At 65.2% G+C, this 27,432-nt stretch overlaps 14 protein-coding genes across 14 annotated transcripts; 5 read left to right on the forward strand and 9 right to left on the reverse strand.

The window, feature by feature from the left end:
* Positions 1–44: 44 nt before the first annotated feature.
* MICPUN_99457 (predicted protein) lies at positions 45–2,744 on the forward strand (the record flags this gene model as incomplete). Its single annotated transcript, XM_002500470.1, has 1 exon — positions 45–2,744. One exon carries the CDS (start codon positions 45–47, stop codon positions 2,742–2,744), a length of 2,700 nt encoding a protein of 899 aa, XP_002500516.1.
* A 58-nt stretch (positions 2,745–2,802) lies between these two features.
* On the reverse strand, positions 2,803–3,702 carry MICPUN_99458 (predicted protein; the record flags this gene model as incomplete). Its single annotated transcript, XM_002500895.1, has 1 exon — positions 2,803–3,702. The coding sequence occupies one exon, from the start codon at positions 3,700–3,702 to the stop codon at positions 2,803–2,805; it is 900 nt and encodes a 299-aa protein (XP_002500941.1).
* A 244-nt stretch (positions 3,703–3,946) lies between these two features.
* MICPUN_56939 (predicted protein) lies at positions 3,947–4,828 on the forward strand (the record flags this gene model as incomplete). The annotated part of the gene is made up of 1 exon (XM_002500471.1): positions 3,947–4,828. The coding sequence occupies one exon, from the start codon at positions 3,947–3,949 to the stop codon at positions 4,826–4,828; it is 882 nt and encodes a 293-aa protein (XP_002500517.1).
* Positions 4,829–4,946: 118 nt separating this feature from the next.
* On the reverse strand, positions 4,947–7,250 carry MICPUN_99459 (predicted protein; the record flags this gene model as incomplete). The annotated part of the gene is made up of 1 exon (XM_002500896.1): positions 4,947–7,250. One exon carries the CDS (start codon positions 7,248–7,250, stop codon positions 4,947–4,949), a length of 2,304 nt encoding a protein of 767 aa, XP_002500942.1.
* Positions 7,251–8,551: 1,301 nt separating this feature from the next.
* MICPUN_52217 (predicted protein) lies at positions 8,552–10,390 on the reverse strand (the record flags this gene model as incomplete). The annotated part of the gene is made up of 1 exon (XM_002500897.1): positions 8,552–10,390. The coding sequence occupies one exon, from the start codon at positions 10,388–10,390 to the stop codon at positions 8,552–8,554; it is 1,839 nt and encodes a 612-aa protein (XP_002500943.1).
* Positions 10,391–10,550: 160 nt separating this feature from the next.
* MICPUN_56942 (predicted protein) lies at positions 10,551–10,949 on the forward strand (the record flags this gene model as incomplete). The annotated part of the gene is made up of 1 exon (XM_002500472.1): positions 10,551–10,949. The coding sequence occupies one exon, from the start codon at positions 10,551–10,553 to the stop codon at positions 10,947–10,949; it is 399 nt and encodes a 132-aa protein (XP_002500518.1).
* A 130-nt stretch (positions 10,950–11,079) lies between these two features.
* On the reverse strand, positions 11,080–11,550 carry MICPUN_107908 (predicted protein; the record flags this gene model as incomplete). The annotated part of the gene is made up of 1 exon (XM_002500898.1): positions 11,080–11,550. One exon carries the CDS (start codon positions 11,548–11,550, stop codon positions 11,080–11,082), a length of 471 nt encoding a protein of 156 aa, XP_002500944.1.
* Positions 11,551–12,566: 1,016 nt separating this feature from the next.
* On the forward strand, positions 12,567–13,523 carry MICPUN_80272 (predicted protein; the record flags this gene model as incomplete). Its single annotated transcript, XM_002500473.1, has 3 exons — positions 12,567–12,775; positions 12,878–13,106; positions 13,353–13,523. Coding segments are annotated over 3 exons (609 nt in total), but the record flags the coding sequence as incomplete, so codon positions are not given.
* A 246-nt stretch (positions 13,524–13,769) lies between these two features.
* MICPUN_56945 (pyruvate kinase) lies at positions 13,770–16,243 on the reverse strand (the record flags this gene model as incomplete). Its single annotated transcript, XM_002500899.1, has 2 exons — positions 13,770–15,634; positions 15,737–16,243. The coding sequence occupies 2 exons, from the start codon at positions 16,241–16,243 to the stop codon at positions 14,522–14,524; spliced, it is 1,620 nt and encodes a 539-aa protein (XP_002500945.1). The 3' UTR covers positions 13,770–14,521.
* A 387-nt stretch (positions 16,244–16,630) lies between these two features.
* Positions 16,631–18,458, reverse strand: MICPUN_105273 (predicted protein). The gene is made up of 2 exons (XM_002500900.1): positions 17,923–18,458; positions 16,631–17,826 (listed from the first exon to the last, which is right to left on the reverse strand). Exons 1-2 carry the CDS (start codon positions 18,301–18,303, stop codon positions 17,140–17,142), a joined length of 1,068 nt encoding a protein of 355 aa, XP_002500946.1. The 5' UTR covers positions 18,304–18,458; the 3' UTR covers positions 16,631–17,139.
* A 118-nt stretch (positions 18,459–18,576) lies between these two features.
* Positions 18,577–20,466, reverse strand: MICPUN_79957 (predicted protein; the record flags this gene model as incomplete). The annotated part of the gene is made up of 3 exons (XM_002500901.1): positions 18,577–19,149; positions 19,255–19,662; positions 19,717–20,466. The coding sequence occupies 3 exons, from the start codon at positions 20,464–20,466 to the stop codon at positions 18,577–18,579; spliced, it is 1,731 nt and encodes a 576-aa protein (XP_002500947.1).
* Positions 20,467–20,636: 170 nt separating this feature from the next.
* MICPUN_56949 (predicted protein) lies at positions 20,637–22,067 on the reverse strand (the record flags this gene model as incomplete). Its single annotated transcript, XM_002500902.1, has 1 exon — positions 20,637–22,067. The coding sequence occupies one exon, from the start codon at positions 22,065–22,067 to the stop codon at positions 20,637–20,639; it is 1,431 nt and encodes a 476-aa protein (XP_002500948.1).
* A 317-nt stretch (positions 22,068–22,384) lies between these two features.
* MICPUN_71399 (predicted protein) lies at positions 22,385–23,393 on the forward strand (the record flags this gene model as incomplete). Its single annotated transcript, XM_002500474.1, has 2 exons — positions 22,385–22,504; positions 22,623–23,393. Coding segments are annotated over 2 exons (891 nt in total), but the record flags the coding sequence as incomplete, so codon positions are not given.
* A 1,109-nt stretch (positions 23,394–24,502) lies between these two features.
* On the reverse strand, positions 24,503–24,904 carry MICPUN_56951 (predicted protein; the record flags this gene model as incomplete). Its single annotated transcript, XM_002500903.1, has 1 exon — positions 24,503–24,904. The coding sequence occupies one exon, from the start codon at positions 24,902–24,904 to the stop codon at positions 24,503–24,505; it is 402 nt and encodes a 133-aa protein (XP_002500949.1).
* Between the last annotated feature and the right edge of the window lie 2,528 nt (positions 24,905–27,432).

Consider the following 27,432-nt stretch of genomic DNA (forward strand, 5'->3'; position numbering starts at 1 on the left):
GCGCCCGGCTCACACGCGTCCCGCGCGAAGACTCGTCCATCACCATGGCGAGCTCGTTCAAGTGGGACCATCCCAACGGCCGCGGGGTCCTACTCCCCGGCCAGACCCACTGCCACACCGGCAAGCTCGTCCCGTTCGACGACTACGACCTTGACGCGACGTGCGAGCTCGTGTGCTCGCCGTGCGGCCGCTTCCCCGATCCCGACGCCCCTGTCAGGGTCAAGGGCACCGCTCACCTCGCGGGCGCGATGGTCGGTAAGAGCGCAGACAAGGAGAACAGGGACGCGCGCACCAACGTCCCGCCCATGGAGACCGCCGGTTGGGCGCTCATGGGTTGCAAGCCGTGCGGGTCCGCCAAGCGTTGGAGCTGCTGCGGCACCTGCGCGGGCGGATGCAGGATGTGGTCGGAGGAGGGCTACGTCATGACCGGAGGGCCCAAGCCTCCCGACGACGACGCCGACGCCACCGACGACGACGACGGCGCCCCAAAACTCGGCGGACCCCTCGAGGGCACCCCCGACGCCGCGGAGTTTGCGTCGTGGGACGGGTGCGTCGCCATCCCGACCCCCGCGGTGGTGCCCCTCCCCGAACCCCGCCTCGAGGGCGCCCACGGCGAGCGCATCGCGCGACTCACCGTCGGCAGGGGCGCGGTCACGTGCATCGCCGTCAGCGGCTGCGGCACCAGGATGGCGTGCGGCGGATCCGACGGCAGTTGCGTCGTCTACGCGATCGACCCGAGTGCGGACGATCTCGCCCCGGAGTTCCTCTGCGCCGCGTACCCGGGCAAGCCGTTGACCAAACCCCGCACTCGCCGGCAAAAGAACGCCAACGCCGTCGTCTGCCTGGACTCCGACTCCGACGTCGAGGACCCCACCGAGGCTGGGCTCGACGCGGACGAGCTGGCGGAGAAGCGCGAGAGGGACGCGGCGGAGGCGGCGAGGGTCGAGAGCGAGGTCACCGAGGGCGGCCACGCGGGCGCGGTGTCGTGCGTCGCGTTCCACCCCGACGCCGCCTCTTTCTACACCGCCTCCGCCGACGGGACGTGCAAGCGTTGGAAGATACCCGTCGTGTCCAACTCAGCGCACGCAACTGCGCTGATGTCGACGTACGCGCACAAGAGGACGGAGGAGCGCGGCGCGGTTCGGTGCCTGCGAGTCTCCGACGACGGCGCCAGGCTGTACGTCGGCGGCGAGGAGGCGTGCCTCGCGGTGTACGACGCCGGCAGCGGCGACGTCATCGCGCGCACGTACTCGCCCCGTTGGCCGGAGAAGGACAAGGACGGCCTCGGCGTCCCACCCGTCGACGACGAGGACGAGGACCCGGAGGCGGCGGAGAAGGCTGCCAAAGCCGCCGAGGCGAGGGCGGAGAGGGAGGCTGCGATGACGCCGGAGGAACTCGCCGCGGTTCTCGACGCGGAGGCTGCCGCGGCGGAGGCCAAGGCGAAGTATCTCGAAGAGAAGAGGTACCGCAACAAACCCAAGGGCTTCGGCGGGGTAAACACCGTGCTGTGCATCGCGGGTGGCGCCGGCGAGTCGGGCGATTTGGTCTTTACGGGCAGCCGCGATTGCAACGTTCGAAGGTGGGCCGTCTCCGGCGACGCTCCCGTCGTCGAGAGGGTCATCCCCGGGCACAAGGCGCCCGTCACCGCCATCGCGGTGTCGAGGGACGGGAGCGAGCTCGTCACCGGCGGCGCGCGGGGCGACGGTGAGCTGCGCCACTACCGATGGCAGCCCGTCGCGGGCGTGGATGCCGAGTACGTCGACGGGAAGCTCAAATCATCCGCCGGGTCCTACGTCAGGGTTCGCACCATACGCCGCGGGCCCGAGGGTTTCAAGGAGAGCGCGCACCCTGCCGGTGTCCTCGCGGCGCTCATATCCCCCGACGAGCGGTACCTGTACACCGTGGGCGCGAACGAGGGCGGCGTGGAGGTTGCGATTTCCCGGTGGTCCGTCGAGACGGGCGCTGAGGATAAGGATTTCCGAATCGAGACCAACCACCAGGGCGGCGTCACCTCCCTGTGCCTCTTCCCGGACGTCGCACCGCCGGGATCCGACGCCGCCGTCGGCGTCGCGGCGGTCACGCGCGCCACCGCCGCGCGCGCGGGCGGAAGGATCCTCACCGGAGGCGCCGACGGATGCGTCGACCTGTGGACCGCGGAGAGACACGACGACGGCGCGGGGCAACAGCTCGCGGCGGAAATCGCCCAGCAGGAGGCGGCGATGACGGCGACGGAGTACCAGCGCGCGCAGGTCAAGTTGACCGCGCTGTCGCCCGAGCTGTCCCGGCCGGCGATGGCGGCGCGCGGACGCAAGGAGCTTCCCGCGCTTGAAGCCGCCAAGTTTCCAATCGACGAAGAAACCGGAACGAAAAAAGACCTCGAGGATTTCACGGTGGAGGACTTCGAGCCTTTCACGTCCAAGGAGCTCATCTCGATGTGCTGCGCGCACGGGCTGCTGTTTATCGACCCGAAGAAGCCGCCGGAGAGCAAGCGCGCGATCGCGGAGAGGATGGTGGCGTTCTTCCGGGAAGAGAAGGAGAAGGCCCGGATCGCCGCGAGGGAGGAGCGCATGGGACTGGCGCAGCCGGCGAAGCTCAGGGCGCGACCGCGGATCCCGGGAATCGAATCCCCGGAGGAGAAAAAGAAACCCACGTCCGGAGATGAAGAGAGCGAGGCGTCCGAGACGGAGGTGTCCGAGACGGAGCTGTCGGAGACTGAGGAGGAGGCGAAGAAGGATGACGAGTGATCGTCGGTGTAAATGAAAGGTGAACCAGATTCTAATCTAGCTAGCTAGGGCTACGTGGCTACTCTGTCTTCTTCCGCTTCTTGTTCTTCTTTCCATACTTTTCGAGGTTCACGTTCTTCTCGCCCGTGTTGAACGCGATGGATATCCTCGGTTTCTCTTCGTCCGCCGCGGTCGACACTTTCAAAACGCCGTGCGGCATCGAGGAGGGAAATATCACGAGCCGACCCTCCTTCGGCTCCACGTGGTCCCACAGGCACCAACTGTCGTCCTCCAGCCCCAAAGCAGGGTCACCCTCGTTACCTCCTGATCCGAATCTCAGCACGAGATGACCGGACAAGGAATCCTCCTCCTCCTCCTCCTCCTCCTTCGACTCCGGCACTGAGACGTAATACACGGCGGAGAACTTAGCGGGCTCGTGACTGTGCAGGCCGTGTGTGTGGCCGTTGCGGCACACGTTGATCCACGCAGTGGTCACCTTGGCGTCATTTTCGTGTCTCGCCTTTTTACCCGGTTCGTACATCACGCACGATCGCACGAGGTTCATTATCTGCGTCGCCTCCTCGCATCCGCAGTCGGATAGTTTTTGGACTGCGTCTGGCTTGGAGTGGAAGCCCCCGCGGTTACTCACCACCAGTCCGTCGTCGGCAGCCTCCAGCTCCAGCGCGTGGGAGTGCAAAGCTGGGTTTAGTTTGATAGTCGCGGCGTCGACGAGGTCGACGACGTGCACCTCAGCTCTTTTCATCATCGCATCGGCGTCCCACCGAGAGCACTCTATGTGAATGATCTTCCAGCGCGTGAAGTGCGCAACCTCTTTCGGAAAGCGAGAAGCCTGCTCCACCTTTACGCCGCTCGGGAGTGCATCTTCGGTTTGAGCGCGATGGTACCGTTTGTGCGGACCCAGGAGCTCTTTCACCTGCGCGAGCCACGACGGCTCCAGCGGCTCCTTCTCCGGTGCCATCCGCAACTGTGGATGCAGTTCCGAGGCTGCTTTTCATCCCGGGGCGATAAACAGGCTGCTCGGTTTTAGCTGGGCGTCATCGACGGTTTAAAACTCAAGACTTGGGATCCGACTTTGCACAAAACGTGAGCCGTCCAAACCCAGTTGGAATATCCTTTTTGTCCGGAACGAAGCGAGCGAATGAAACGTCACCGTCGGCACTCCGAACCGCGCTTGCGCACCACCACCGAGTCGTATATCGCAAATGAAGACGGGTCCTCCCGCATGGGCGGTGGATGCGTCCATCGTCTTCGCGCTCGTCTACCTCGCCGGCTCCTTGGAACTCGTCGAACCGTTTGAGCGGTACCTGGTCCCGGAGACGCTCCCAAAATATTCGTACCCGTTCACGACGGACCAGAGCGTCCCGACGTGGACGCTCCCGTTCCTCGGCGTGTTCATCCCGCTCGGTTTGATCGTATCCGTCGCGGCTTTCACCGGCGCGGGTTGGCTGGAGATCCGGAGGTCCATCGCGGGTCTGTGCGTTTCCGTGTCACTGGGTTGGGCCGTGACGAATCTTCTCAAGGTATCCATCGGTGGGTACAGGCCCGACTTCCTCTACCGCTGCTGGCCCGACGGCAACGTCGCGTGGGCCTCGCCGGGGGTCCCGGCGTGCACGCCCACAAACCCTCGGCACGTCATCGAAGGCAGGAAATCGTTTCCCAGCGGACACTCCAGCATGTCGTTTTCGGGTCTCGCCTACGCGGCGGCGTACGCCACGGCTAGGCTGGAGGTCTTCTCCCCGTACGACTACGGCGTCGTCGGCGTGCACCCGAGAGACCGGGCGTCAATGTTAAGGATGGCGTTGGCGTGGTGGCCGCTGGCGCTCGCGACGTACGTGGCGTTGAGCAGGTGGAGGGATTACTGGCACCACTCCGAGGATGTGATTTGCGGGTCGCTGCTCGGGACGGGCGCGGCGTACTTGGCGTGGGTGACTAAGCAGCCCTTAGCCGGCGCGGGAGCTCGCGGCGCCGGGGGTTTGCGCAGGGAGGGGCGAGATTACGCGCCGATTGGGGCGGAGAGCGGCGAAGGGAGCGCGGATTCGGCTCGGTTGGACAGGATGGAGGGGCGGGGTCCGCGCTCGGAGTAACGAAGAATCCACGCCTTTTCGTTGAGTTTGTATAACGATGTATGTGACAGTTTGTTGCGTTGAATTCGCCCCCTCGTCGCGTTTGATCCCCATCCCGTGCATATCTTCCCGTAGTGTATTAGACCAAAGCGGCGTCGGTCCTGCCCCGCTTCAGAATGTCCTCCAGCGCATCCACCTCGTCGGCGGTGAGACTCGACAGCGCCTCCACCAACACGTTCTCCCCCTCTTCGTCCCTTGGCGCGCTCGCCGGTCGCGGCGCCGTCGTCCGCGGCATCGGGACGGGCGGCGGAGCGGCCCTCAGCGGCGGCGGCGCTGGCCTCCTCGCGCCGCCCCTGGCAAACGGCGGCGGCGCCCTCTTGACAGCCTGCATCTGGATCTCTCCGTCGGCAAAAACGGAAACCTTGTCCATCGCGAGGCGGTCAACGTTGTGCACGGCACCTCCGAGCATGTGACGCTGCCTGGCCGCGGCGCCGCTGTCGATGAGGTCCTGCTTCAAAACCCGCTGCATGGAGTTGAAAGCCGATCCGCCGCGGACGTTCAGCTTGTTTCGTTGGACAAAGTTGCCGCTGACGAGCCTGTCCTTGAGCGCCCTCGCCTCCCTCGCCTGAAGTTCGGCATCCTTGACGAAGCCGTCCTTCTCATCCTTGATGCTCCTGATGAGATCCTCGAGCTGCTTGCGCTCGTCCCTGAGCAGGCGGCCGGCTTCGGAGAGCTCCTCGACCCGACCGCGACCCCACTCGCCGGAATCCACGAGCCGCACGAACCGCTCGTTATCGCGGCGAAGCCTGGCGTTCTGATCGCGCAGAGCCTTGACCTGCTCCAGCGTGCACCCGAAGCTCTGCTCCACGCAGTACATCCACTGCGCCCACGCGTTGCGCACGGCGCGGTTGAGGATGCGCTTGCAAATCTTGGAGCACATCTCCGTCTGCCGCCGCTTCTCCTCGACGTTGAGCCACCATCCATTAAACGCCGCGTAGCGCGTGCGCTGGTTCCATCGCGCAAACACGATCCTGGCCTTGCGCAGCAAGCGCAGGTTGTCCTGCCACTTGGCGAACGCCCTGGCCTGCGTGCCCTTGATGATCTTCATCAGGCATCGCTTCTTGTGCAGTTGCTGGCCCTGCCAGGCGTCAAAGGCGCGAGCCATTGTCGCCTTGGACATGCGCGCCACGGCGCGCTTGAGCTGCCCGTGCTGCTTGTTGAGCTGCGCTACGTACTCTCTCCACCGGCCAAATGCCCTGGCCTGCTCCCTGTTCATGGCGCGGCCAATCACTTGTCGCGCCTTGTTGCGCTTGGCGCGGCGCACCTCGCTGAACTTGTCAAAGGCATCCCACGCTCGGCGGATGCGCTTGTGCATGACCTGCCTCAGGCCAGCCTCCACCAGCCTCTCGAGGAACTCCTCGCGCATCCGCGCGGTGTGTGCCGCCATCTTAAACTGGCGCCTGACGTCCTTGGTGTGCTCGCGCCACGCGCCAAAGGTCCTCCGTCTGCACCCGCCGAGGACCACCGCCCGCGCGGCTTTGTCAAAGTGCGAGGGTCGATGCGCCTTGTTGTGCAGCTCGGCCCACTTGGAGAACGCCTTGTACAGCCTGCGTCTCTTCATCTTGTTCACCGCGCGGGTCAGGATGTTGCGCTTGTTGTTGAAGTCGTGCTGCACCAGGAGCCAGCCGCGCCACGCCTTGAACATGACGCCCTTCTCCATCTTGTCGACGCGGCGCTGGAACAGGTTGCGGCTCAGGTTGATCGCGTTCTGAACTTTTTCGCTCATGCCCGCGAGCGAGGAGAGGTGCTCGAACGCGAGCTTCACCGGCAGGTCCTCCATCCTGTGCGCTCGCCCGTCGGGACCCGGGGGCCTGTGCATGGAGTAATTCCTCACCTCGTTGGCGAGAGTGTTGTACTCCGTCTTGCCGTCCATCTTGGTGCGCCAGGGCTCGCCGCCCCTCCGGTCGCGGCCCGAGCTGATGGACTCGTCGTCGCTGTCGCGGACGAACCTGTACGGGTCCCTCGCCGCCTTGCTCAGCTTGTTCTTGCGCCTGCGCCTGGAGAGCGCGTCGTCGTCCGAGTCGGATTCCGGTTCGGTGGGGTACTCGGGATCGGGTCCCTTGGAGGACCTACCGCCCTTGGACGATTTGCTCTTCCGACCCTCGGGTGAGGCGTCCGGACGTTCCTCGCTGAACTCGTCCGCGACGTCGCCGTCGTCCTCCTCCTCGTATTCGCCCTCCTCGGGTTCCTCCTCGGGTTCCTCCTCGCCTTCCTCGAGATCCTCCTCGCCTTCTTCGCCCTCTTCCATCTCGCCCTCTTCGCCTTCTTCGAGCTCCTCTCCCTCCTCTCCCTCCTCGAACTGTTCCTCGTCGCCCTCCTCCACCTCGAGCTCCTCCTCCTCCTCCTCCTCCATCGCGGGTTCCTCATCTTCCGGGTCGGACATCGTGACGTCCTCGAGCTTCCTGCGCTGCTCCTCCGCGTACTCCCTGTGCGTGCCTTTCGCGACGCGATCGAGGTGACGTTCCTCGGAACTGGTGATCGGAGGTTGGGGACGTGTCGGGACGGTCAGGGGACGAAGGCGGGGATGCGGTCGACGGTGGGGAAAAAGTCGTCAACGGGCGCTTCTCTCATTCCCCCGCCGTGTCTCGGTGGCGCGCCGCCCGCGACCGGTAGAGGGGAGACTTTCGCGCGAGACTTCAAGCGCGAACATCGCGCACCTTGAGATACTGAGCTCGCTTCTGTCGCTTTCGCTGTCAGACATTCACCCGCAGCGAGCGCTCACCGACCAGCCTCGACGCGCTACCGCTGCCGATGGCCACGACGAGACCTCGGAACGAGTCCTGAACGGTGAGACGTGCGTTTGTCGATTGGCGCGCGGACTCCCAACTGCCGATGGGAAGGGCCGGGCGCGTGAAATCGGACGTGGATCGACGGTGAACGCTGCGACGTGCGCTGGCGTCGACGGCGGCGTGAGCTCACGCGCGACCGCTTCTGGTCCGCCCTCTCGGACCCCTCGTCGCGGTCGTAGCCCTCCAACAAAAAACTTGGCGTTTCGCAGCTCGACGTTCTCTTTCGGCTCGGCATTCGCGAATCCGGCAACGGTCACAAGAAACAAAAGTCTTCGTGGTCGACTTGTTGGCGTCTTGTTTCGAGGTTTTGGCGAGAAATCCGCGATTTCATTGGAATTACGTGTGGAAAATCATTGGATTTCAAGATAAAACGGCTTGCGTCGACTGGAGGGTGAAAATGCTGGGGAATGCTCGGCATCTCCTGTTGAATGACTCAAGAAATTGAGCGTTCAGCATATTTTCGGAAAATCACCATTGAAGGTCGACGCAAGCCGAAACATCTTGAAATCCAATGATTTTCCACACGTAAGTCCAATGAAAAGGGAGAATTTTTTCGCGAGTTTCACTCGCGGCGAGTGTAAGAGGAAAATGACGGTCTAACGAGGGTTTAAAATATCGAGTCAGGAAAAAGCCTCTGAAAATTTCAGAGGCTGAAAATCCGAAAATCCGGAGGAGGGGGGGGTTGGCGTCAGACGCGTCGTCGGGAGCGAGCCGCGGGAGGGGAAGAATCCCCAGCCTGAAAAGGCGACGCGGGTGGATAACGTGCGCACAAGAAACCAGTCATTAAAAAGTGCAATAGAGTACCGTGAGGTAACAAAAAAACACCACTAGCTAGATATACACAAATAGACCACGACACGTGTAGACTCTCGGTGAAACGCACCCCGCCTGCTCCTCATCCCCTCCCGAAGGCGTCGCCGAGGCACGCGCACGCGGACTCGCTCCTCTCCGCGAGGGCGGCGATCGCCCCGACCCCCAGCGAGAGGATCGAGAGCGACAGGCTCGCGAACCCCCCGACGGCGGCGAACACGGTGAGCCACGTCCCCGGCCTGGCCGTGTCGAGCGCCTCGGCGTACTGCTTCACCCCGACGCGGAGACTCGCCCTCCGGTCGTCGTTCTTCCCGACGTAGAAGAGATCGTCCGCGCGAAGCTCGTACGCGTCCGGCTTCCCCCGCTCCCGCCGCACCGTCACCCCCACCTGCACCGCCTTCCTCTGCCCCGGCTCGAGGTCTAATCGGAGCGCCATCCCGTTCGCCTTCCCGTCGCCGAGCTCGATCGTCAGCCGCGTGTCGCAGCTCTCCGATCCGTACGGGCACCCCGGGGGGAACGTCGTCTCGACCAGGATCCCGCCCAGCGCGTCGTCTCCCGCGGCGACGTCCGCGCTGCACAGCTGCATCGCCGCGGACTCCGCCGCGTCGGGGTTCGCGTCCAGCGCCGCGCTCACCGCCTGCGCCACCGCCCACGGGGTGACCGTCTGGTGCGCGAGCATGTACCGAAACGCCTCGCGGAGCTCCGCGGGGGACACGCGCCCGTCCTTCGGGAACGCGTCCACGCCGACGCTCGTCGTCGGGTAAAACGCGTCGCCGGATAAGACGTAGCTCCACGGGTGGTACAGCGGGTCGACGTTCGCGACGAACCCGTTCCAGTTCGCCTTGGTCGAGTCCCAGACGTATCGCAGGGCGTTCCTGTAGTCGTCCACCGTGACGCACCACGTGCACTCGTACCCGAACCCGGCCAAGTACGTCCGCATCTCGTCCACCACCCCCCGCTCGATCACGCCCGTCGTCGACCCGGGCCCGGTGAAATCCTCGATGTCCTTGAACCCGCCCGCGAACGTCGCGTTCCCCTCGTGGTAGTCCCCGAAGTTATTCAGCTTGAGCATGATCCTCGCGAACGGACCGAGGACGTCCAGCTCGGCGCCGTCGAGGAAGCCCGACGCGTCCTCGTCGAGCGCGGCGAAGAGCTCGTCCACCGCGGCGTTCGGATCCCGGGCGCGGCGCGCCATCGCGTCGGGGTCGAAGCCGGCGTACACGCGCGGGTCGGCGTCTGTGAGGTCCAGGGCGCTCGCCTCCGCGCCCCAGCTCGTGACCGTGGCGACGCGCTCGGCGTCGCACCGCGAGGTGGGGGACTTGTACGCCTGCGTCGCCGTCGCCGCGCGCGTCCACGTCCACAGGTGGTCGTTGAGGAGACGTCGGCGTCCGCCGGCGCCGGCGCTCGTGGGGGTGTCGGTGAGGTTGGGCCAGACCTCGGCGCCGTTCGCGTCGAGCTCGGGGCCGTCCAGGATGTTGTGCGCGTGCTTCGCGCACGCGTACGTGCGGTTGTAGGGGTTCTCGTACCGGCACGGGCCGATGTGCGTCGCGCCGGGGAGCGGCGTCGCGCCCGGCGTGCACGCCCACGGGGAGGAGCATCGCGTGCGAAGCGTGAGCGGGAGCGGGGGGAGCGCGGTCGAGGGCAGGAGGACCAGGTTCGTCACGGTCGGGCGCGTGACGTGCGCGTAGACGGCGAACGCCGCGAAGGCGAACACGCCCAGGTACCACGCCGCGGACGCGAGCGCGGTGGCGCGAGACGTCGACCGAGGATCGTGGATGGGGCGCTTGAACTGATCGAGCGGAAACGTCAGACGGAACGTCGAGCCGCGAGAACGAAGCGTCTCGTCGTACCCAGCCAGGGCGTGCGTCCAGGAGGCGGCGGCGGGGGTGTCCGCCACCGCGTCGGGCTCGTACTTACGCGACATCGCGCGCGCGAGACACCGCCGCGCCGCGATCTACAGCCTCGCCAGTGAAGAGTGCTCGCGTGGAAAGGTCGTGAAAGAATCTCTCCCGAACAACAAAAGCACAAGCTTACTCAGCGAGCACCCCCGTAACACTAAGCCAGAGCGCGGCCGGACATTCATCATGAACGGCGATGATATCTTACTTAAGCCGAGTGCCGAGACGATGTCCCGCAGCACCACGGGAGACGTGATGCCGCAAACCGAAGCGCGGGCGTACGCCCTTTCGCTTCCTCCCGCGCAGAGAAGCGAGATCAGCGGATGCTACTGCCTGAAATGCGTCCCTTGCGGGTCGTTTCCCGTCGCGGCGCACTGCGTTTGCGGCGGTTCTTCGCTTTGCTGGGGGTGTGGAACGACTCCCTTCGCGTGCTTCGCGATCCCGATGCCTTTCATAGACCCATACTTCAGGAGCATCAAGCGAGACTGCGTTGTGATGGTCGTCAACGCGGAGGACCAAACTCTGGCGTGCTACCCCGGTGAACAAGCCGAGGATCCCATCTGCATTTGGTCAAAGCTGTGGTGAGAGGGCTGATACCAGGACGCATGTATAGTATCTGTACGATAGACTAGTAACCTCCGCGCCGTCGAGCAGCGCGCTCGCGGCGCGGGCCCGCGGTGTAGTGCCACGCGGTGTAGTGCCACGTGTAAAATTTTCAGAAGCTCTTCTCCTTGAAGTCTAGCACGTTGACCTGCAACGCCACCCTCTCGACCTCGAGCGGATCCGGCACCAGCGAGCTATCCCTCATCCTCGCCCCAATCACCGCGCGCGCCACCGCCCCGCCCAAACCCCCGTCGTTGACGTCCAGGCGCGCGAACGACTTTGTCGCCGCCAGGCACACGAGCTCGTGATACGCCGCGCCGAACACGCACCCGACGCACGCGCCCGCCACCACCTGCTCGACGCTGTGGTACCCGAGGTACACCCTACTGATGCCCACGGTCCACGCCAGCGGCCAAGCGAGGACGACGAGCGCCGCGGTCATCGCGTCCGCGTGGCCCGCGCGGCCGGATGTGCCTCGTTTGTTCCACTTGCAAAACACCCTGAACTCCTCGCGTCGGCGGACGTACTGAAGCGTCATCATCGTCGCGACGAAGGCGGCGAGCTGCGCGTGCGAGCTGGGCATGCCGTGCGTGTCGCAAAAGTCCACCAGCTCGCACGTCGCCGGCCTCGGCTCTTTGAAGTGGCGCTTCAGCAGCTGCGCGAGTACCTCGTTGAGGAGGATCCCGAGCAGGGTGAGCAGGTCCCACAGCTCGCGCCTGGCCATGAACGCTCCGACGGTCGTCCAGATCATGCAGAAGGGCGCGAGGGACGCGAGTGCCATGGCGAGACCCAGAGGGTCGTCCTCGGGATACCTCACGTACGTGAGGCTGAAGGGCTTCATCGATCGGCGTTGGGGGCGGTGGTACAGTGATTTCGGGGGTTCATCACCGTTTGGCAGTTTGGCAGTTTGGCAGTTTGGCAGTTTGGCGATTTTTTCGACACCTAAAAAAGGCGCTATCTGTGACCCATAAGCCGCGACGTGATCGTTCCAAGCCGGGTATATATAGTGGAGAGCCCCACATTGAGTATCTTCCGCTCATACCACCCTGAATACAGCGATACCCATCAGAACATCGAACTTAAGCATGGTTGGGCAGGATTAGTACTAGGCTGAGGAATCGCCCGGGAATCCCCTGTGGTGGAAGGTTTTTGTTTTTTTGCCTCCCGCCAGATCACTGCTGCGCAGTCACGGGTCGGGATGATGAGATCAAATAAATTTAACGGCAAACTCTGCCGAACCAAACCCGAGGACGGCCGAAGGTTCGAGCTGTCCGGACAGTTTTTGTGAAAGGACCAAATTTCGACGCAACCGACACAGCAACCGACGGTCGAATACCACTCCTCTCGGGCGCAGTGACGGGCCTGAGGGTAGCCACATTCGCGCACCATGCCTCTGGAGAGGAAGAATAGCATGTTAGACATCACCGTGGCGGACCAGGCCGCCAAGTCGTGAGTCCCTCGGCCCGCCTTCTCCTCCATCGCCATCTACGTTTGACTTTTGAAGGTTCAGCAGATCCGCGGTTGGCATCCCGCCCCTTACTTACGCTGACTCACCCGCGGTCATCCCACCCCCGACGAAACAGGCGCTCCTTGGTGAGGATGCTGCGCGAGAAGGCCGATATGGGGGACCCGAAGGCGATGAGCGACCTGGGCGCCACTTACTTCCAGGGCGACGAGCTTCCCCGCGATCACTCCACCGCCTTCGCGTGGTTCGAACGATCGGCGACCGCCGGTTACACCCTCGCGTTCGTCAACCTGGCCACCTGCTACCGCGAGGGGCTCGGCTGCCCGAAGGACGAGCGGAAGGCGTTGGAGTGCTACAAGGTCGTGGCGGAGGTGGAGACGGACGCGATGGAGCTGCTCGGCGAGATATACATGAACGGCGACTGCGGAGTCGCCAAGGATCCGAGGGAGGGTGCGTACTGGTTTCGACGCGGCGCGGAAGCCGGGTCGCTGGAGTGCTCGTACCGGTGGGGCGTCTGCTGCGCCACGGGCACCGGCGCGGAGAGGGACTTCGGAAACGCGGCCGAGGCGTTCAGGTTCGCCGCCGAGCGCGGGCACGCGGGCGCCGCCCTCGACCTCGGCCACTGCCTCATGAACGGCCTCGGCATCATAGGCGGCGCGAAGAAGTCCATGGCGGTGGAGGCTTACACCCAAGCCGCGGAGGCGGGGATATCCGAGGCGTGCTACCACCTGGGATGCGCGTGGCTCAACGGCAACGGCACCAAGGGCGGCGCGAGCGCCGGGAAGGCGGCGCAATGGTTCCAGAGAGCCGCCGAAGCGGGCCACCCCGCGGCGTGCGCCGAGCTCGCCGCGTTGCTCCACGTCGGAGCTCCGCCGTTTCAGCCACCGCGCGGGGTTCGAAAGGACGTTCCCGCCGCCAAGGCGTGGTACGAGAGAGCGGTGGCACTCGGCGTCACGGACGCGGCGGCGGCGTTGGGTCGCATGCACAGGGACGGCGTGGGCGGGGATGAGACGACGCGTGATTTGGACGAGGCGTCCAAATGGTTCCGAATCTCCGCCGCCGGGGGCGACGACGCTTCGGCTCAGGCGCTCATCGACCTGGAGAAGGAGAGGGTGCTCAGGGATCGGCGGCGGCGGATACTGGAGGAACACGACGCCGCGTGGTGCACGTTCGTGTCCGAGGCTGAGATCGCGTCGAAGGTTGCGGACGACGACATAGCCCTCACGGCGGCGGCGGCGCCGGTTCCCGAGGGCGAGGTGCTCTCGTCTCTGGTCGCCGCGAAGAAGGGGAGGGAGACGGCGGAACGGTGGAACCCCGTGTCGTTCGCGGAGCGTTACGGCGAGGCGTTCGTGATGGGCGAGCTGGAGAAGGTGCTGGCGCGCGTCAGGGTCGCGCTGGAGAGGTTTCCGCAGGGCAAGAAAGCTTTGGCGGATGAGAAGGCGCCGAGGAAGGAGAAGGCTCAGAGGAGACCGGCGGCGGCCAAGAAGCCTCCGCAGCCGGACAAGTCAAAGCCCGCGGCGGCGGAGCGATCGGCGAGGGGACCGATGAACCCAGCCGCGACGAGAGAGACGATCGTGTCACCCGCGCGCGTAAGGCCAAAGCCCGCCGCCAAGCCCGCGCCAAAGCCGGAATCGAGGAAGCCGTCCGTCGCCGAGGCGAAGCGGGTTCAGCCGCGGCGAGAGCAAACAGCGGCGCTCTCCCCGGCGAGGCAGAGGGCCCCGGCCAGGGACGGCGTCGCGGTCGAATCCCCGCCGCGGGGTTCGGTACTTCACCCGCGCCCGTGGGGCTCGGGCCTGACGCCGCCGTCGTCTCCCTCGAGGTCGAGCCCGGTGAAGGAGCGGGCGCAGCCGCAGCCGCGAACGCTGGGCGCCGCAAAGGAGAACGAGTCGGATCAGAACGTCAAACCGAAGACTTTGCGGCCGAGCGAAGGGGGCAGCGGACGGAGCAAGCCCAAGGTGGACGCGGTGAAACTGATGCCAGCATCGCCTTACGCCTCGACGATGACCCGGAAGGCGAAGCGCGTGCTGGGGACGAAGAGACCATGAGGAACCAAACTAGATAACAGAAATTCAACTCCAACCCCGGCTCATCACGGGATGTTAACAATCTTAATCACCGACGCGTTCCCGATGCGATGCAGCGCGACGATGCACTCTCCGCTGGCGCAGTACCCCGCCGCCTTGGCGTGATCGATCGCCGCGTGGAGGATCTCGTCCGTGGTGTCCGTGTCCGTCGCCCTCGCGCTGCCCTCAGCCAGAAGCGGGATCAAACCGCGCGTGAGGTTAGCCTGCCTCGCGGGGGACTCGCCGCTGCACTGCCACGTGAGCGAATCCGTGGTGAGCGTGGGCACGAACACGGTCAGCACCGGAACCGCCGGGCGGTACTTGGCCACCAGTCTCGCGGTGCTCCCGCCGTGGGTCAGCACCACGATGAGCGCCGCGCGAACCTTCTGCGCCGTTCGCACCGCGCTCGACGCGAGAGACTCGAGGGGCTGCATGGGTATGGGCACCTGCGCGAGGATGCTCTTGAACAGCTGGTAGTGGTCGATGCTCACCTCCGCCTCGCGACATATCTTACTCATCACCCGCACCGCGTCCACCGGGAAGGCACCGGCCGCCGTCTCCCCCGAGAGCATCACGCAGTCGGTGCCGTCGAGGACGGCGTTGGCGACGTCGGTAGCCTCGGCTCGCGTGGGCCTCGGGTTCTTCACCATCGACTCGAGCATCTGCGTCGCCGTCACCACGGGCTTACCCGCGGCGTTGCACTTCTCGATCATGAGCTTCTGCGCGAGAAAGATCTTCTCGGTCGGGATCTCCATCCCGAGGTCGCCGCGCGCGACCATCACGCCGTCGCTCTCCTCCAGGATGTCGTCAAAGTTGACCAGGCCCTCCTGGTTCTCAACCTTGGAGATGATCTTGATGGACTTGCCCTCCTCGCCGAGGACCTCCCTGATGTACCTCACGTCGCTACCCTTGCGCACGAACGACGCGGCGATGAAATCGATGCCGTTGGGCACGCCCCAACCCAGGATGTCGTCGCGATCCTTCTCGGTGATGGTTGGAAGGTCGACGACAACGCCAGGGAGGTTGACGTTCTTGCGCTCGCCCAGCATGGCGGTGTTGGCGCACCTGCACCTGACCGTGCCGTTCTCGGGGTGGCATGATAGCACGACCATGACGATGCTGCCGTCTCCGATCAGGATCTGTCGTGTGTTGCGAGGCAGGGGAGGGTCGGTTAGAGTCAGGACGGATCGAGAGATTTTGGTTAACAAGACGGGATATTTGAGGCGGGAAGACTGGCTCACCTCCGCGCCCGGCGCGACGTCGTTGGGTAGCTTCTTGTAGCTCATGGCGATGTTGTGTTCGTCTCCGTGTAAGGTGTAGTCGGTGTGGATCGTCACCTCGCGCCCAGCCTCCATCAAGACGGGCTTGCCCCCCTTGAGCATTCCCGTGCGGATCTCCGGTCCCTTGGTGTCCAAAAGCACCGCGCACATCAGCCTGGTGTTGAGCATCGCCTGACGCAGCGTGTTGAGCGTGCCCTGGTGGTACTCGTGGGAGCCGTGCGAAAAGTTGAAGCGCGCGACGGACATACCCGCGCGGAGCAGGTCTTCCATGATGGAGAGCTCCGCGCTCTTCGGGCCGAGCGTGCACACAATCTGCTCGGGAGCCAGAGGGATGCCATAATTAGCGAGACGCGTGAGGAATCGAGCGGGCGGATCGCGGGTCGTCGGGGCGGAAGGGGCGCGCACCTTGGTCTTGCACTGCACCGCGGGTGTCCCCGCGAGGATATCGTCCACCTGGATGTTCGCCATGGCGACTCGAAGCAGGCGACCGAAGGGTGCTGCTGCTCGCACGGGGAGTCGCTACGCGCGGGGGACAATTGAGGCGACCGGCTGGAGAAAGTATCAAAGACACGCCGGCGGCCCGGTCTCTGTGAAAAAGTTCCTGCGCAGATCTCCCAAAGCTTTGAGCCGAAGATCCATATGCAATTTTAGTCTGATGAAGTGGCATGCCACGTCTATTTGTTTCTCCATTTCTCTGACTGCTCCGCTGTGGGATCTCCCTCGACCGAATCTCGCGTAACGCCAACCTCATTCATAATAATATCTGCCGGATTGTTTGTCATAGGACCTGCATCACAGCCAAGCGCGCGCTACGCGACCGCTTAACCGCAGTATCGGCTCGAATCCCCGCACCAGCGACCATGTCTTTTACCATCTCCGCCTCCGCCAACACCCTCTCCGCCAGGGCTCGCGTCGCCTCCGTCGCCCGCGTCAGCAAATCCTCCCCCGTGCGTGCCCAGCCCATGCGCAGGGGAAAATCGCTCGTCGTGCGCGCCAGCGTGTGGTCTAGCATGAGCACCTACATGAAGAAGCAGTGCGAGGAAGCCGCCGCGCTCGAGGCTAAGGATGCTGATGCCGGCCGCCAGGCGTGGATCGACATCGATAAGCAGGTCCCCGGCGCGAGGATGGCGTACCTGGAGAATGCGACTGCTGGAGGCTCTGGTCTCAACGTCGACCAGATGGACAAGCTCTGCGCCGACGACCCCAACGCGGAGGAGTGCAAGGTGTTCGATGAGTAAAATAATGTCTACTAGTGACGACCCCGCGATCTCGAGTCCGCTGCGGATACGTATTAGTTTCGATTCATTGATACATTTGTTTGGCCAACCGTTTGGCGATTGTACACTATGTTCCCGCAGCTCCTCTCACGCTATCTGCCCCCGAACCCTGATCATCTCCTGCCTCTGCCTCTCCACCTCCATCAGCTTCTTCTGCTGGTACTCGTCAGCCTTGTTCTGCGCCTCGTTGATCTGCTCGCGCAAATCGTCGTCCATGAAGGAGCGAAACTTGAAGTCGTTCGGCTTGCTCGCCGCCTTGAGCATGTTCCTCCATCGGTCCTTGATGTCTGTGGAGGTGCGCGCAGACTCCGCGAACAGCTCCTTCTGAATCGCCGCCCACTCCCCGTACCCGTACTTAGCGACTCCCTCGGCCACGAGCTCGCTCTCCTCTCGCGTCCATTTGTGTTTGGTCCCTTGGGCGCTCTGGTCCCTCTCGCGGGGACCCACGCGGCGGGTCACGCTCTCCGGCTGCCAACCCGTCCGGCGCTCCTTGGCGGGGCGCTCTTCTCTTGGCGGGCTCGGCACCGTCTGGAGCGCTCTCGAGTGTTCGCGCGTCCTGTCCACGGTCGGGGACTTGGCGGGAGACTTGGCGTTCCGGATGAACGTGAGCGTGAGCATCGAGCGGTGTTTCAAGCCGTGGTTGGCGAGCGTCGCATTCGGGCCAAAGTCGTCGATGAGCCGTTCGTTCAGCTTGATGATCTGTCGATCCGGGGGTAGCCTTCCCCCGGTCTTTGCCGTGACGAGCTGCTTGATGTCCGTCACCGTCACCAAGGACTGCGTTGGTTTGATTGGATGCGGGGGCGTGCGGTGAGATACTGCGGCGGTTGGGAGGGTGGTCGAATGTTGGTCACCCCGTCGGGATCTACTCACCGTCACCTCGACCGGCAGGGTGCCCATGGGGGTCGCCATGGAGATTGTCCAGTTCTCCACCGCGGGCTCCGGAGGCGGGGGCGGCGCTCTCTCCTTCGCTTTTTCCGCCGCAATCAGCTCGTCCAGGCTCTCGTCGTCGGAGTGCTGGCCAACCTCCTTCACCGCGGGGGGCGCGCGCCTCTTAACGGCAGCATTTGGCTTCGCGGGCTTCTTCTCGGGAGCGGTCTTCTCAGTAGCCGGGGCGTCCTTGCGCGGCCTGCCTCGTCCCCTCTTCGCCGGGGCCTCCTTTGGCGCGGGTATCGGCTTCGGGGCGTCCTTGCGCGGTCTGCCTCGTCCCCTCTTCGCGGGCGCCTGAGACAAACCTTCGGGGGGGGGGTGCATCTCTTTCCCAATTTGCTCGCGCGCCGGCGCCTTCTTGGGCTTTGCCGCGGGCTTCTTGGCCGCGGGTTTCTTGGCCGCGGGCTTCTTGGCCGGCTTGGCCTTAACCTTCGTGGCCTTGGCCTTCTGGGCGGCGGCTCGCGAGCCTCGAGTCGAGGCTGGCATGGATCCGCGAGACTCGGCAGTGGTTCCCCCGAGAAATTTCAGTGTCCAAGAAAAGCGCATTGCGTGATGAAGGGCAACTCAACTGCTCAAATTGTTCCGGACTGGTCACACCTACGCCGGCACGAACATCCCGTGCAGACCGTGGGGAATCTGATTGTCCAGCCACACCCTCGCCACCGGTCCTTTACCCAGGTCCTCGCCGTCCAACACCACGAGAGAGCTCCGTCCCGCGCCCTCCGCGTCGTGCGCCACGCACATGCCGAGGACCCAGCACCTGTCATCCGACCCTGGCGAGCCGTCGCTTCCCTTCTTGGGCACCAGCACCACCTCCTCGCAGAAAGTCCTGTTCCCGGCCCACCACCGCTGGGTCTTCCCCGTGGCCACGTCGATGCGCACGTACCCCAGCGGCGGTCCGCTGCATCGAACCTCGTTGGAGATTGACGCGTACACGTATCGGCACTCTCGTCGGCCCTCAAACATCGGGTTAACGTGCGGGTGGTCTATGCACAGATCCTCGCACCCCGGCGCGGGTTCCCGGAACACCGTCCCGGTCCTCGCGTTTATCCTGTACCTCCACAGCAGCGTCCTCGGGATGTTGTTGAAGTCCGGGGACAGAGACGTGGCGATGTCAAAGTCCCAACCGGCGGATTGACTCCACTCGCCCAGAAACGAACCGGGCTCCAACTTATCCCAGCCCGCGGTGTACGCCGTCACCCACTCTTTCATCTCGGAATCCGAAACGTCGCGGCGGTTCGCGTCCAGGGGCGGGCCGTCGTGCGCGAACGCCACGTGAATCTCGAACGACTCCCTGGGCCCCGCCGCGGCGACGGCGGCGCGGCCGGATTTGTCCGCGCCGCCGTCGAATCCCGCGTCGCGCCGCGGAATCAGGTGAACCGTGACCGGGTCCTCGGGTTGCGAAACCAGGCACTCCCCCGCGCCCTTCACGCCCGCCAGGTACAGCAGCGGATCCACCCGGAGGCAGTTCTGGATCATGACGTACCACGACTCGGTCACGGCGAAGTCGTGCGGCGCAGCCTCGCACCCCGACATCGAGTACTCGGTGGACGCAACCTCGCCCCAGTTTTTGTCCCACTCCCAGAACGTGGCCTCCACGGACCGTTTCGCCACGGCGCTGGTCCAGCCCCAGCCGACGACCCGGCCGGTGTTCGGATCCACGTGAGGGTGTGCGGTGAACGCCTTTCCGCCGATGCCCAGCGCCGACTCCACGCCGCTCGGCGCGCCGACGGAGACGAACATGCCCCCGCTCAGCCGCCCGTTCAGGTCAACCTCGCCCACAGTCTCGAGCGTCTTCGGATCGAGCTCAACGGGCCGGCCGGCCTCGTACAGCGCGTAAACCTTCCCTCCCCACGCCAGTATGTTCGTGTTGGCCAGGTTCTTCTGGTGAAGGTCGAGCGCGTTGCGTAACGGCCCGCCGGCGCGCATCGTCCCAAACGTGCCCCGGTAAAGAACGTCGTCCGCCTCCTCCTCGGCTCGAAACTCCTTCGTGCGAACGAATCTGCTGGCGAACCGGGCGGTCTTCGCGTCGCTGAACTCGAAGCGAAGGACGTACCCGTCCCCGTCGAGCATGTGATTGTACTCCCTGCCCCCGCGCTCGAACAGTCCCGGGCCGTTGCGGTAGAGCACTCCGCCGATGAGCTCATCAGGGATGGTTCCGACGACGTCCCCACCGTCCCGGATGCTGTCGAATTCGCCCGCCACGGACTTGTACGCGTAGGACCAGTCGGCGTGGGAGTACACGCAGTATCCGTGGGTATCCGGGTCCGCGAGGAGGTCCTCGTCGGGTCCCACGCTACCGCGCTTGCGGCCCCAGCCGAGCGTACGCGGCCGTCCCGGGGATGAAAGTTTGGACACGTCACGATCCTCGGCGAGTGCCCGGCGGGGTCGGGCGCGGACCGCGCGCGAGAGACCGACGGGCCGCCGAGGCGCGGGAATTTCTGTTTTCGCGCCGAGCGCGCTCGCCGCGGCACGGGCGGCGGTCATGGTCGCCATGGGGATGCGCGCCCTCCCAGGTGATGTCAATGGTCATTTTTTACAAGAGTCAACTCGTGGCTGAGATTTGTTTGCTGTGTCCGCTGGACTGCCCAACAAAATGAGTTGTTGGGCGCGCGCGTGACGTCGTGTTACCTGTGCTATCGGCCTAATACGACCTGCTACTCGTTCTCTTCCCGGGTGAACCGTTCCAACCCGTCCGGCAGCGACATCGGCGAGTCCGCCTCGTCCCCGTCGCCCAGCCCCGTCGTTCCCCCCTGAAGCTTGGGCGACGACGCCGACCGCCGCATGACATCCGCGTGGAAAAATTCACCCCCGCCCCTGAGGCTCACGTCCCTCGTCTCCCACGCCCTGCGTCCCTCGTTGTGCACGCTCGCGTCGTCCAGGTTATCGACCATGTTCCGTCTGCTCTCCTTCAGCTTCGCGTCCACCTCCAGACAAGCCTTCTTCTTTTTCTTGAGACCGAACTCGTACGCGAGCGCCGACGCCTCCTTCTTCAGCCACTTGAACGTCGAGCTCTTCTTCCCCTTCTTCTCCTTCTTGAGATCGCTGACGCTCCCGATGACGTGCACGTCGTGCAGCGACTCCTCGCTACCGCCATCGCCGCGGAAGGAGACCACGGACGCGGAGCGGTGCATGCCGCTGCCGCTTCTGCGCGCGCTCCCCGCTCGAGAGGTGGGAGCGCTGGAGCCGTCGTCGGACTCGGCGCCGATGGAGCTCGTCGCCTCCGACCGGCCGCTGTTCATCAGGTGCAGCGGTGGGCGCCCCTCCCGCTGGCGCTGCTGCTGCGATTGATCCTTGATGAACAGCCACGCCTCGTTCGTCCCGTGCTTGGAGACCTCCGGGGTGGGCAGCGGGGACGGTTCCTCGCCGCTGTGCACCGACACGTCGGGGAAATCTTTCGCCTCGACGTCCAGGTCGCGGGAGAATCGGCTCAGCCCGCGACCGGAAGATCCCCTCGCCGTGGAGCCGTCGCTGCGTCTGCTGCCGATCGGTGCCGCGGAGGCGGCGGCGGCGGGCGGAGGCGGCGGCGGCGGTGCGGGTGGATCTTCGTCCGCCTGGATTTCCCCCCCAAACGCGCGCGGCTGCATCTTTGGATGCACCGGCGAGAGCAACGCCAGCGCAGCGCCCCGTTCGCCGCCGTGCACGCGGTCCTCCTGGAGGGTAAACGCGTCATCTGGCACGTTTGCGGCGTCGCTTCCGCTTTCGCTCTCGCTGTCGTCGTCGTAGGCCGCCGCCAGTCCCGCGAACTGCTTCCGCAGCTCGAGCACCTCCTGCGAGCTCTTCGTGACCGACCCCACGTGCTTGGCTATGCTATCCCGGATGGACTTCGACCCGAAGTACCGCGGACACGACGCGCCGTCATCCGATCCTCCAGATGTCTCCGCCCCCGCGACACTGCTCGTCATCGCCCGCTGCGCACCCGGCGGCAGTTGCTCATCAACCGAGGTCGCTGTTGGAGGATCGCTGTTTTGTCGGCCGTTTCCGACATCGGTCGAGTCGTCCCCGACGTCCACCGCGCCCACCGCGGGCATCGGCTGCGAGAACCGTCCCTTTTTCAGGATGCCCCGGATGGGCGGCGGATCTGCCATGGTCCTGAACCGCCTCGACGGGGCCGCACCTCCTCTCGCCCGCCGCTCAGAGGTCTGCTCAACCACCGAAAAAAGTGACAAATAGCGATTCCGCCGCAGGTGCCGTCAAAACTCGCGTCCCTTCGGGGTCTTCATTTTTGTAACTGAGTCTTCGTGGTCCGTTTTGATTAATTGTGGTTAAACCAAACGTACGCAATGTAGTTAGGGAAATCTCATTTCTGTATTTCCACGCGCCAGCCCGCCTGCCGAGAGTGTGACTTTTGGCTGCACTTCTGACTCAGATTCCACCCCATCCATCTTCGCGCTCGCGCTCGACCATGGGTGGATGCCTGTCGCAGCCGGCGAATATTCAGGCTCCAGCATCCGTGGAGATTGTGTTCGACCGCAAGGTCGAGGATGATTACGATATCGGGCCAAAGCTAGGCGAGGGCGTGCAGGTGCGGGCCCGCATTCTCGCTCCCCATAACGCGATGGAACCCGAATCCGAATCGGACGTCCATCCCTCGAACCTCGTACGTCCGGTTCTGACCCTCCCGCTTTCCCTCCCCGACCCAGGGTGTCGTCTTCAGCGGCGTGTGCAAGAGCACCGGCACGAAGGTGGCCGTCAAGCGCACCCACATCGGCTCATACGGCTCGTCCGCCAGCCGCGCCAGCGCGTTCGCCGAGATTGAGCTCCTCTCCTACTGCGACCACCCCAACGTCCTCCGGCTCATGGGCGCGTATCAGACCGGCGGCGACATCAACATGGTCTGCAAGAAAGTCGAGGGCTGGAACCTCATCCAGTACCTCATCCAGCTGGACAAGGAAGAGGCCGCGGGGCGGTCCGCGGAGGACATCGCGGCGGAGAAGATGTCGCTCATGCATCAGCTCGTCGACGCCGTCGCGCACGTGCACGCGCGAGACATCGTCTACCGAGACCTCAAGCCCGCGAACCTCATGATCAGCGAGCAGAAACCGAGGCAGCTGACGCTCATAGACTTCGGCCGCGCCACGCACCTGGACCGCGCGGCGAGGCTGGAGAAGGAGCAGCCGATGGGCACGAGCCTGTTCCAGGCGCCCGAGGTTGAGGAGCGCGCCGCGTACGGTCAGCAGTCCGACATGTGGGCCGTGGGCGTGCTCGTGTACCTCCTCATCAGCGGGGGCATGCCCTTCGAGCACTCCATCGCGGGTCTGTACAAGGTTCTCGCGGGCCAGTACAGGCCGATGGACGAGAGCTTCTCGCCCGAGGCTAAGGATCTGGTCTCGAGGCTGCTGGTGGTTGACCCCGACAAGAGGCTCAACGCGGCGCAGTGCACGCAGCACCCGTTCTTCACCAGGGAAGGGCTCGTGGCCGCGAAGGCTATCATCGCCAAGCTCCCCCGCAGCACCAGGTTGAGCCTGGGGTGCATCCAGGCGCTGATGATGCACAAGAACATCGTTCGGGCGACTTGCAAGACAATGGCGGAGCAGCTCGGCGAGGACGACCTCGAGACGCTTCGACACTGGATGGCGATGAGCACCGAGGAGCAGCGGGATAAGAGCCAGGAGAACTCGGTGTCCAGTAAGGCGGGAACGTCCGCGAGGACCTTCATCGTCGGCAGAAGTGACTCGCAGGCGCGCATGAAGAACTTGGAGAGTCTTTACGCCGAGATGCGAGAAATCGGCGAAGGATCCGTGCGGTTCCGCGGCGGGGTGGCGAAGATGCGCCGGCCGCCGTCCGTCGAGGACATGTCCAAGATACTGGACCAGGACGCCGGCGACATGTCGCTCAAGCCCGTGAGCGAGGGCAAGCGCATGAGCATGGACGCCGTCCGACCGTCCCCGTGGAACACCATGGAGGATGGCGTGAACCGAAACGAATCCGCCGCGTCGCTTTTGTCCGACGACGAGAACAAGATCGGCAACAAGGGGGACGGCAAGGGAAGCAACCCGCCGTCCCGGGGCGGGAGCAGGCACGGCGGGACGTTCCTGTCCGTCGCGCATCTCCACGGCTTGTGCTCCCTCGACGAGCTCATCGCGGCGTGCCACAGCTGCGGCTGCGAGCCGCTCGCCGACGAGCTCGAGCGCGTGAAGGAGTCGCTTCGGGACGCGCGCATCGCCGAGCTCAAGGAGGCTGGGGTCAAGACCACCGACTCCAGCAACGCGCTGTTGGACACCATGCTGTTCCGATACGACGAGCTCTTCCAGAAGGTGGTCACGCTGCAGGTGGAGCTGAGGCGGGAGCGGGAGGCGACGGAGGCGGTCAACGCCGGGCTGGCGTGCGCGTGGACCTCGGAAAAGGCTAAGAGTTTTCGCGAGCAGCGGGTGAGGGAATCGATCGAGGGAGTCGACCTGCACCCGACGAACGCGGCGTGAGCGCGAGGTTAGCGCGCGCGCGCGCCGTGGATTTTATCGTCATCGTGTGTCGAGCTATTACGTTATTAAAATGCCGCCGTCCGCCCTCGCGCGCTCCCCGTTTACTTGCTCTTCTTCGCCCTCTTCTCCGCCTCCGCAATCTCTTTTTTGCGGTACTCGACGGCCGCGGGATCGAACGTCATCTGCGCCTTGGTCTTGTACGGCCTGAGCTCGTGGAACGCCAGCCCGACGAACCCGATCGCGCACCCAGGGTAGAGGAAGATGTTGGCGCTGCTGAATCCGTACTGGGTGGCGTACCCCGCGAAGGCGATGAACGCGAAGGACAGGAGCGTGAAGAAGAGGCCGACGTACTGCCTGAGGTAGTAGACGGGCGTCATCTCGTTGCCGTCCGGGTCCAGCTTGGCGCCCGCGGCGCCCTTCTTTCCCGCCGCGGACTTCTTGGCGGGGGTCTTGGCGGCGGGTTCGGCCTTGCCCTTGGCGGGGGTCCTTCGTGTCGCGACCATGATGGCGGTGGCGCGTGTTTGGAGTCTGCGCCGCGCGCCGATTTTGAACGGGAAAAAGGCACCGTCGTTCTGACCTTTCACTAAAGGAAAGGCCGTTTCGATTTCGGTGGCCGCCGAGATCGACTTCGTCGGCACCTCGGGAGCTGACGGGGCATAAATTGCGGGGCGCGAGGTCCGAGCTGGCGGGGCTTGCGAGGTGCGGGACGATGCCTCGAGCGCTGTTGGCGCTGTTGCTGGCGCTGTCGTGCGCGGCGAGCGTCGGCGCGGGAGGGGGATGGGACGAACGCGGGTACGGCTCGCCGGACGACCACCCCGTGCTCGAATTCGGGCGAAGCTTTCTGGGACGGAGCGAATCTCTCCGGGCGCTGCGCACCGCGGACGCGAGCGCGACGACGTCGCTCGCCAAGGGTTCGATGGTGACCAGCTGCGACGAGCTCGGAGGAGTTGGTAACCTGTCGTCTACCGAGAGTCCGTGCGTGGTTCCCGCGAACGCCTCGGTGTCGCTCCCCCCGGGAACGTGGATACTCGGTTCGGGCTCGCTGACCTTGTCGCCACGATCGTCCGTGGGCTGCGACGCGCCAGGGTGCCTGATCACGGTGCTCCTGGGCGGTACCCTGCGGGTGAACCACCGCGCGCGCGTTCACGGGGGATACGTCAACGTCACCGCCGCGGCCGTGGAGATAATCGGCTTAGGCGCGAGCGTCGACGCGGACGGCCTCGCCGACCCCGACGAGCGACGCGGATGGAACACAGCTGGCGGCGGATGGAACCGACCCGACGAAGACGACGGCGACCGCGATGCCAACGCGGGCGCGGGGTTCGGGGGCGAAGGCGCGTCGTGCCCGCCGCCCGGACGCGCGCTTCCCGCCGGCGCAGGCGGCCCGGGCTACGCGTACGCCGAATTCGTCGTCGACGCCATCGCCGCGGGGGCGCCGCCGCCCACGTCGGGAACATCCGCGGGGAACACGGCTGGCGGCGGCGGCGGCGGAGGCGGCGCGGGGGGCGGGCGGGTGGTTTTGGTCACGCGGTCGCTTCGCTTCGGCGGCGGCGGCGTCGTCTCGTCGCGCGGCGCGTCGCCGCCGGCTGTGTCGTCGCTAAACCCGCCAGCTGTGTCGTCGCTAAACCCGCCAGCTGTGTCGTCGCTAAACCCGCCGGCTGTGTCGTCGCTAAACCCGCCAGCTGTGTCGTCGCTAAACCCGCCAGCTGTGTCTTCGCCATCGTCGGACGAACCCGGTGACGACGCGAGCCTGGGCGGGGGTTCGGGCGGAAGCGTCGTCGTCTACGCGGAGGTCATCGTCGAGGATCCTCCGCCAGAGTCGATCGGGGGCGGCGACGGCGGGGGCGGCGGCGGCGACACAGCTGGCGTCTCCGGCCGGGTTCTCGCGACGGGCGGCGACGGCGCCTCCTCGGGTGAAACGAACGGCGGCGGCGGCGGCGGCGGTCGCATCGCGCTGCTCGCGCCGGACGTGTGGCCGCCGAGCGTCCCGGTCGCGGCGGGCGGCGGTCGAAGCGGGGGGGCGTGCGGCGACGCGGGTTTCAACGGCGCCGCGGGGACCGTCGTCAACTTCCAGGCGGGTTCGTTGACGGTGTCCAACGCAGACACCACACGGGGGGCGGCGGCGTCGGTGCCGCAGGCGTGCCTGGAACCGAGCGCGTGGGGCGCGTGCGCGACGACGCGGCTCAACGGTCCGCTTCCGACGCAGGGGTTCGACTCGCTGCTGATAAAATCGGGAGCGCTCGCGTGCACCGACGCGTGCCCGTCGTCGCTCGGCGGGCGGGAGGGTGATGCAGTTTTCCCCGATTTTTTGCGGGATGATTTTTGGGGCGCCGCGGACTCCGGCGGTGGGCGGCGGCGCGCGCTGCTCGGCGGTTCGGATGCGCCGCCGCCGACACCGGGCGCGGGCGGCGTGGTGCACGTGGAGGTGTCGTCCGCCGTCACGCTGACGGGCGCGGCGCATCTGCTTCACGGCGACCCGGTTGCGCCGCTGGGTGAAAAAAACGGTCACTCCGTGTTTCGCTCGGCTTCTTCCGTGACGTTGTGGCTCGTGGCTCCCGCCGTGACCGTCACCGATCGGAGCACGCTCCAAGTCGTCGGACGTCTGAGCGTCGACGGTGGCCCCACAGGGGGTGGGTCGCTGGCCGTGAAAGGATCCAGCCGATTGACAGTGGCGCCCAAGCCGGCGGATGCGTCCTCCTACGTTTTCAACGTCGACACCGTGGAGGTCAGCGACGGTTCGGTGTTGGAGGTTACCGGCGGAGGCGCGCTGTCTGTGCTCGGAAGGGTAGCGGACAGGGGTTCGGTCACGGTTGGAGACGTGGATTTCGGTCTGGACGATCGTTACGGCCGATCAGGCGGCGGAGTTTCGATGCTAGCCGCCGGTCAGCTCGTCGTCGATCGCTTCGCACTCGTGCTGGTGAACAAGAGGGGGGTCATCAAGGCTCCCGCGGACTCGAGCGGCGACGGGGACGAGAAATGTTCCTCGCTGTCCTGTCCGGCGTACGTGTACGGCCCCGGCGCTGCCGACGTT

The sequence above is a fragment of the Micromonas commoda genome, chromosome 3 (assembly GCF_000090985.2).
Source record: "Micromonas commoda chromosome 3, complete sequence".
Taxonomy (NCBI): Eukaryota; Viridiplantae; Chlorophyta; class Mamiellophyceae; order Mamiellales; family Mamiellaceae; genus Micromonas; species Micromonas commoda.

Coding starts and splice junctions, on each gene's coding strand:
- MICPUN_105273 (XM_002500900.1), bottom strand. CDS start 18,303: ATGCACCCCCCCCCCGAAGGTTTGTCTCAGGCGCCCGCGAAGAGGGGA. Junction 17,827..17,922: donor CCCTGCCGGTCGAGGTGACG/GTGAGTAGATCC, acceptor AAACCAACGCAG/TCCTTGGTGACGGTGACGGA.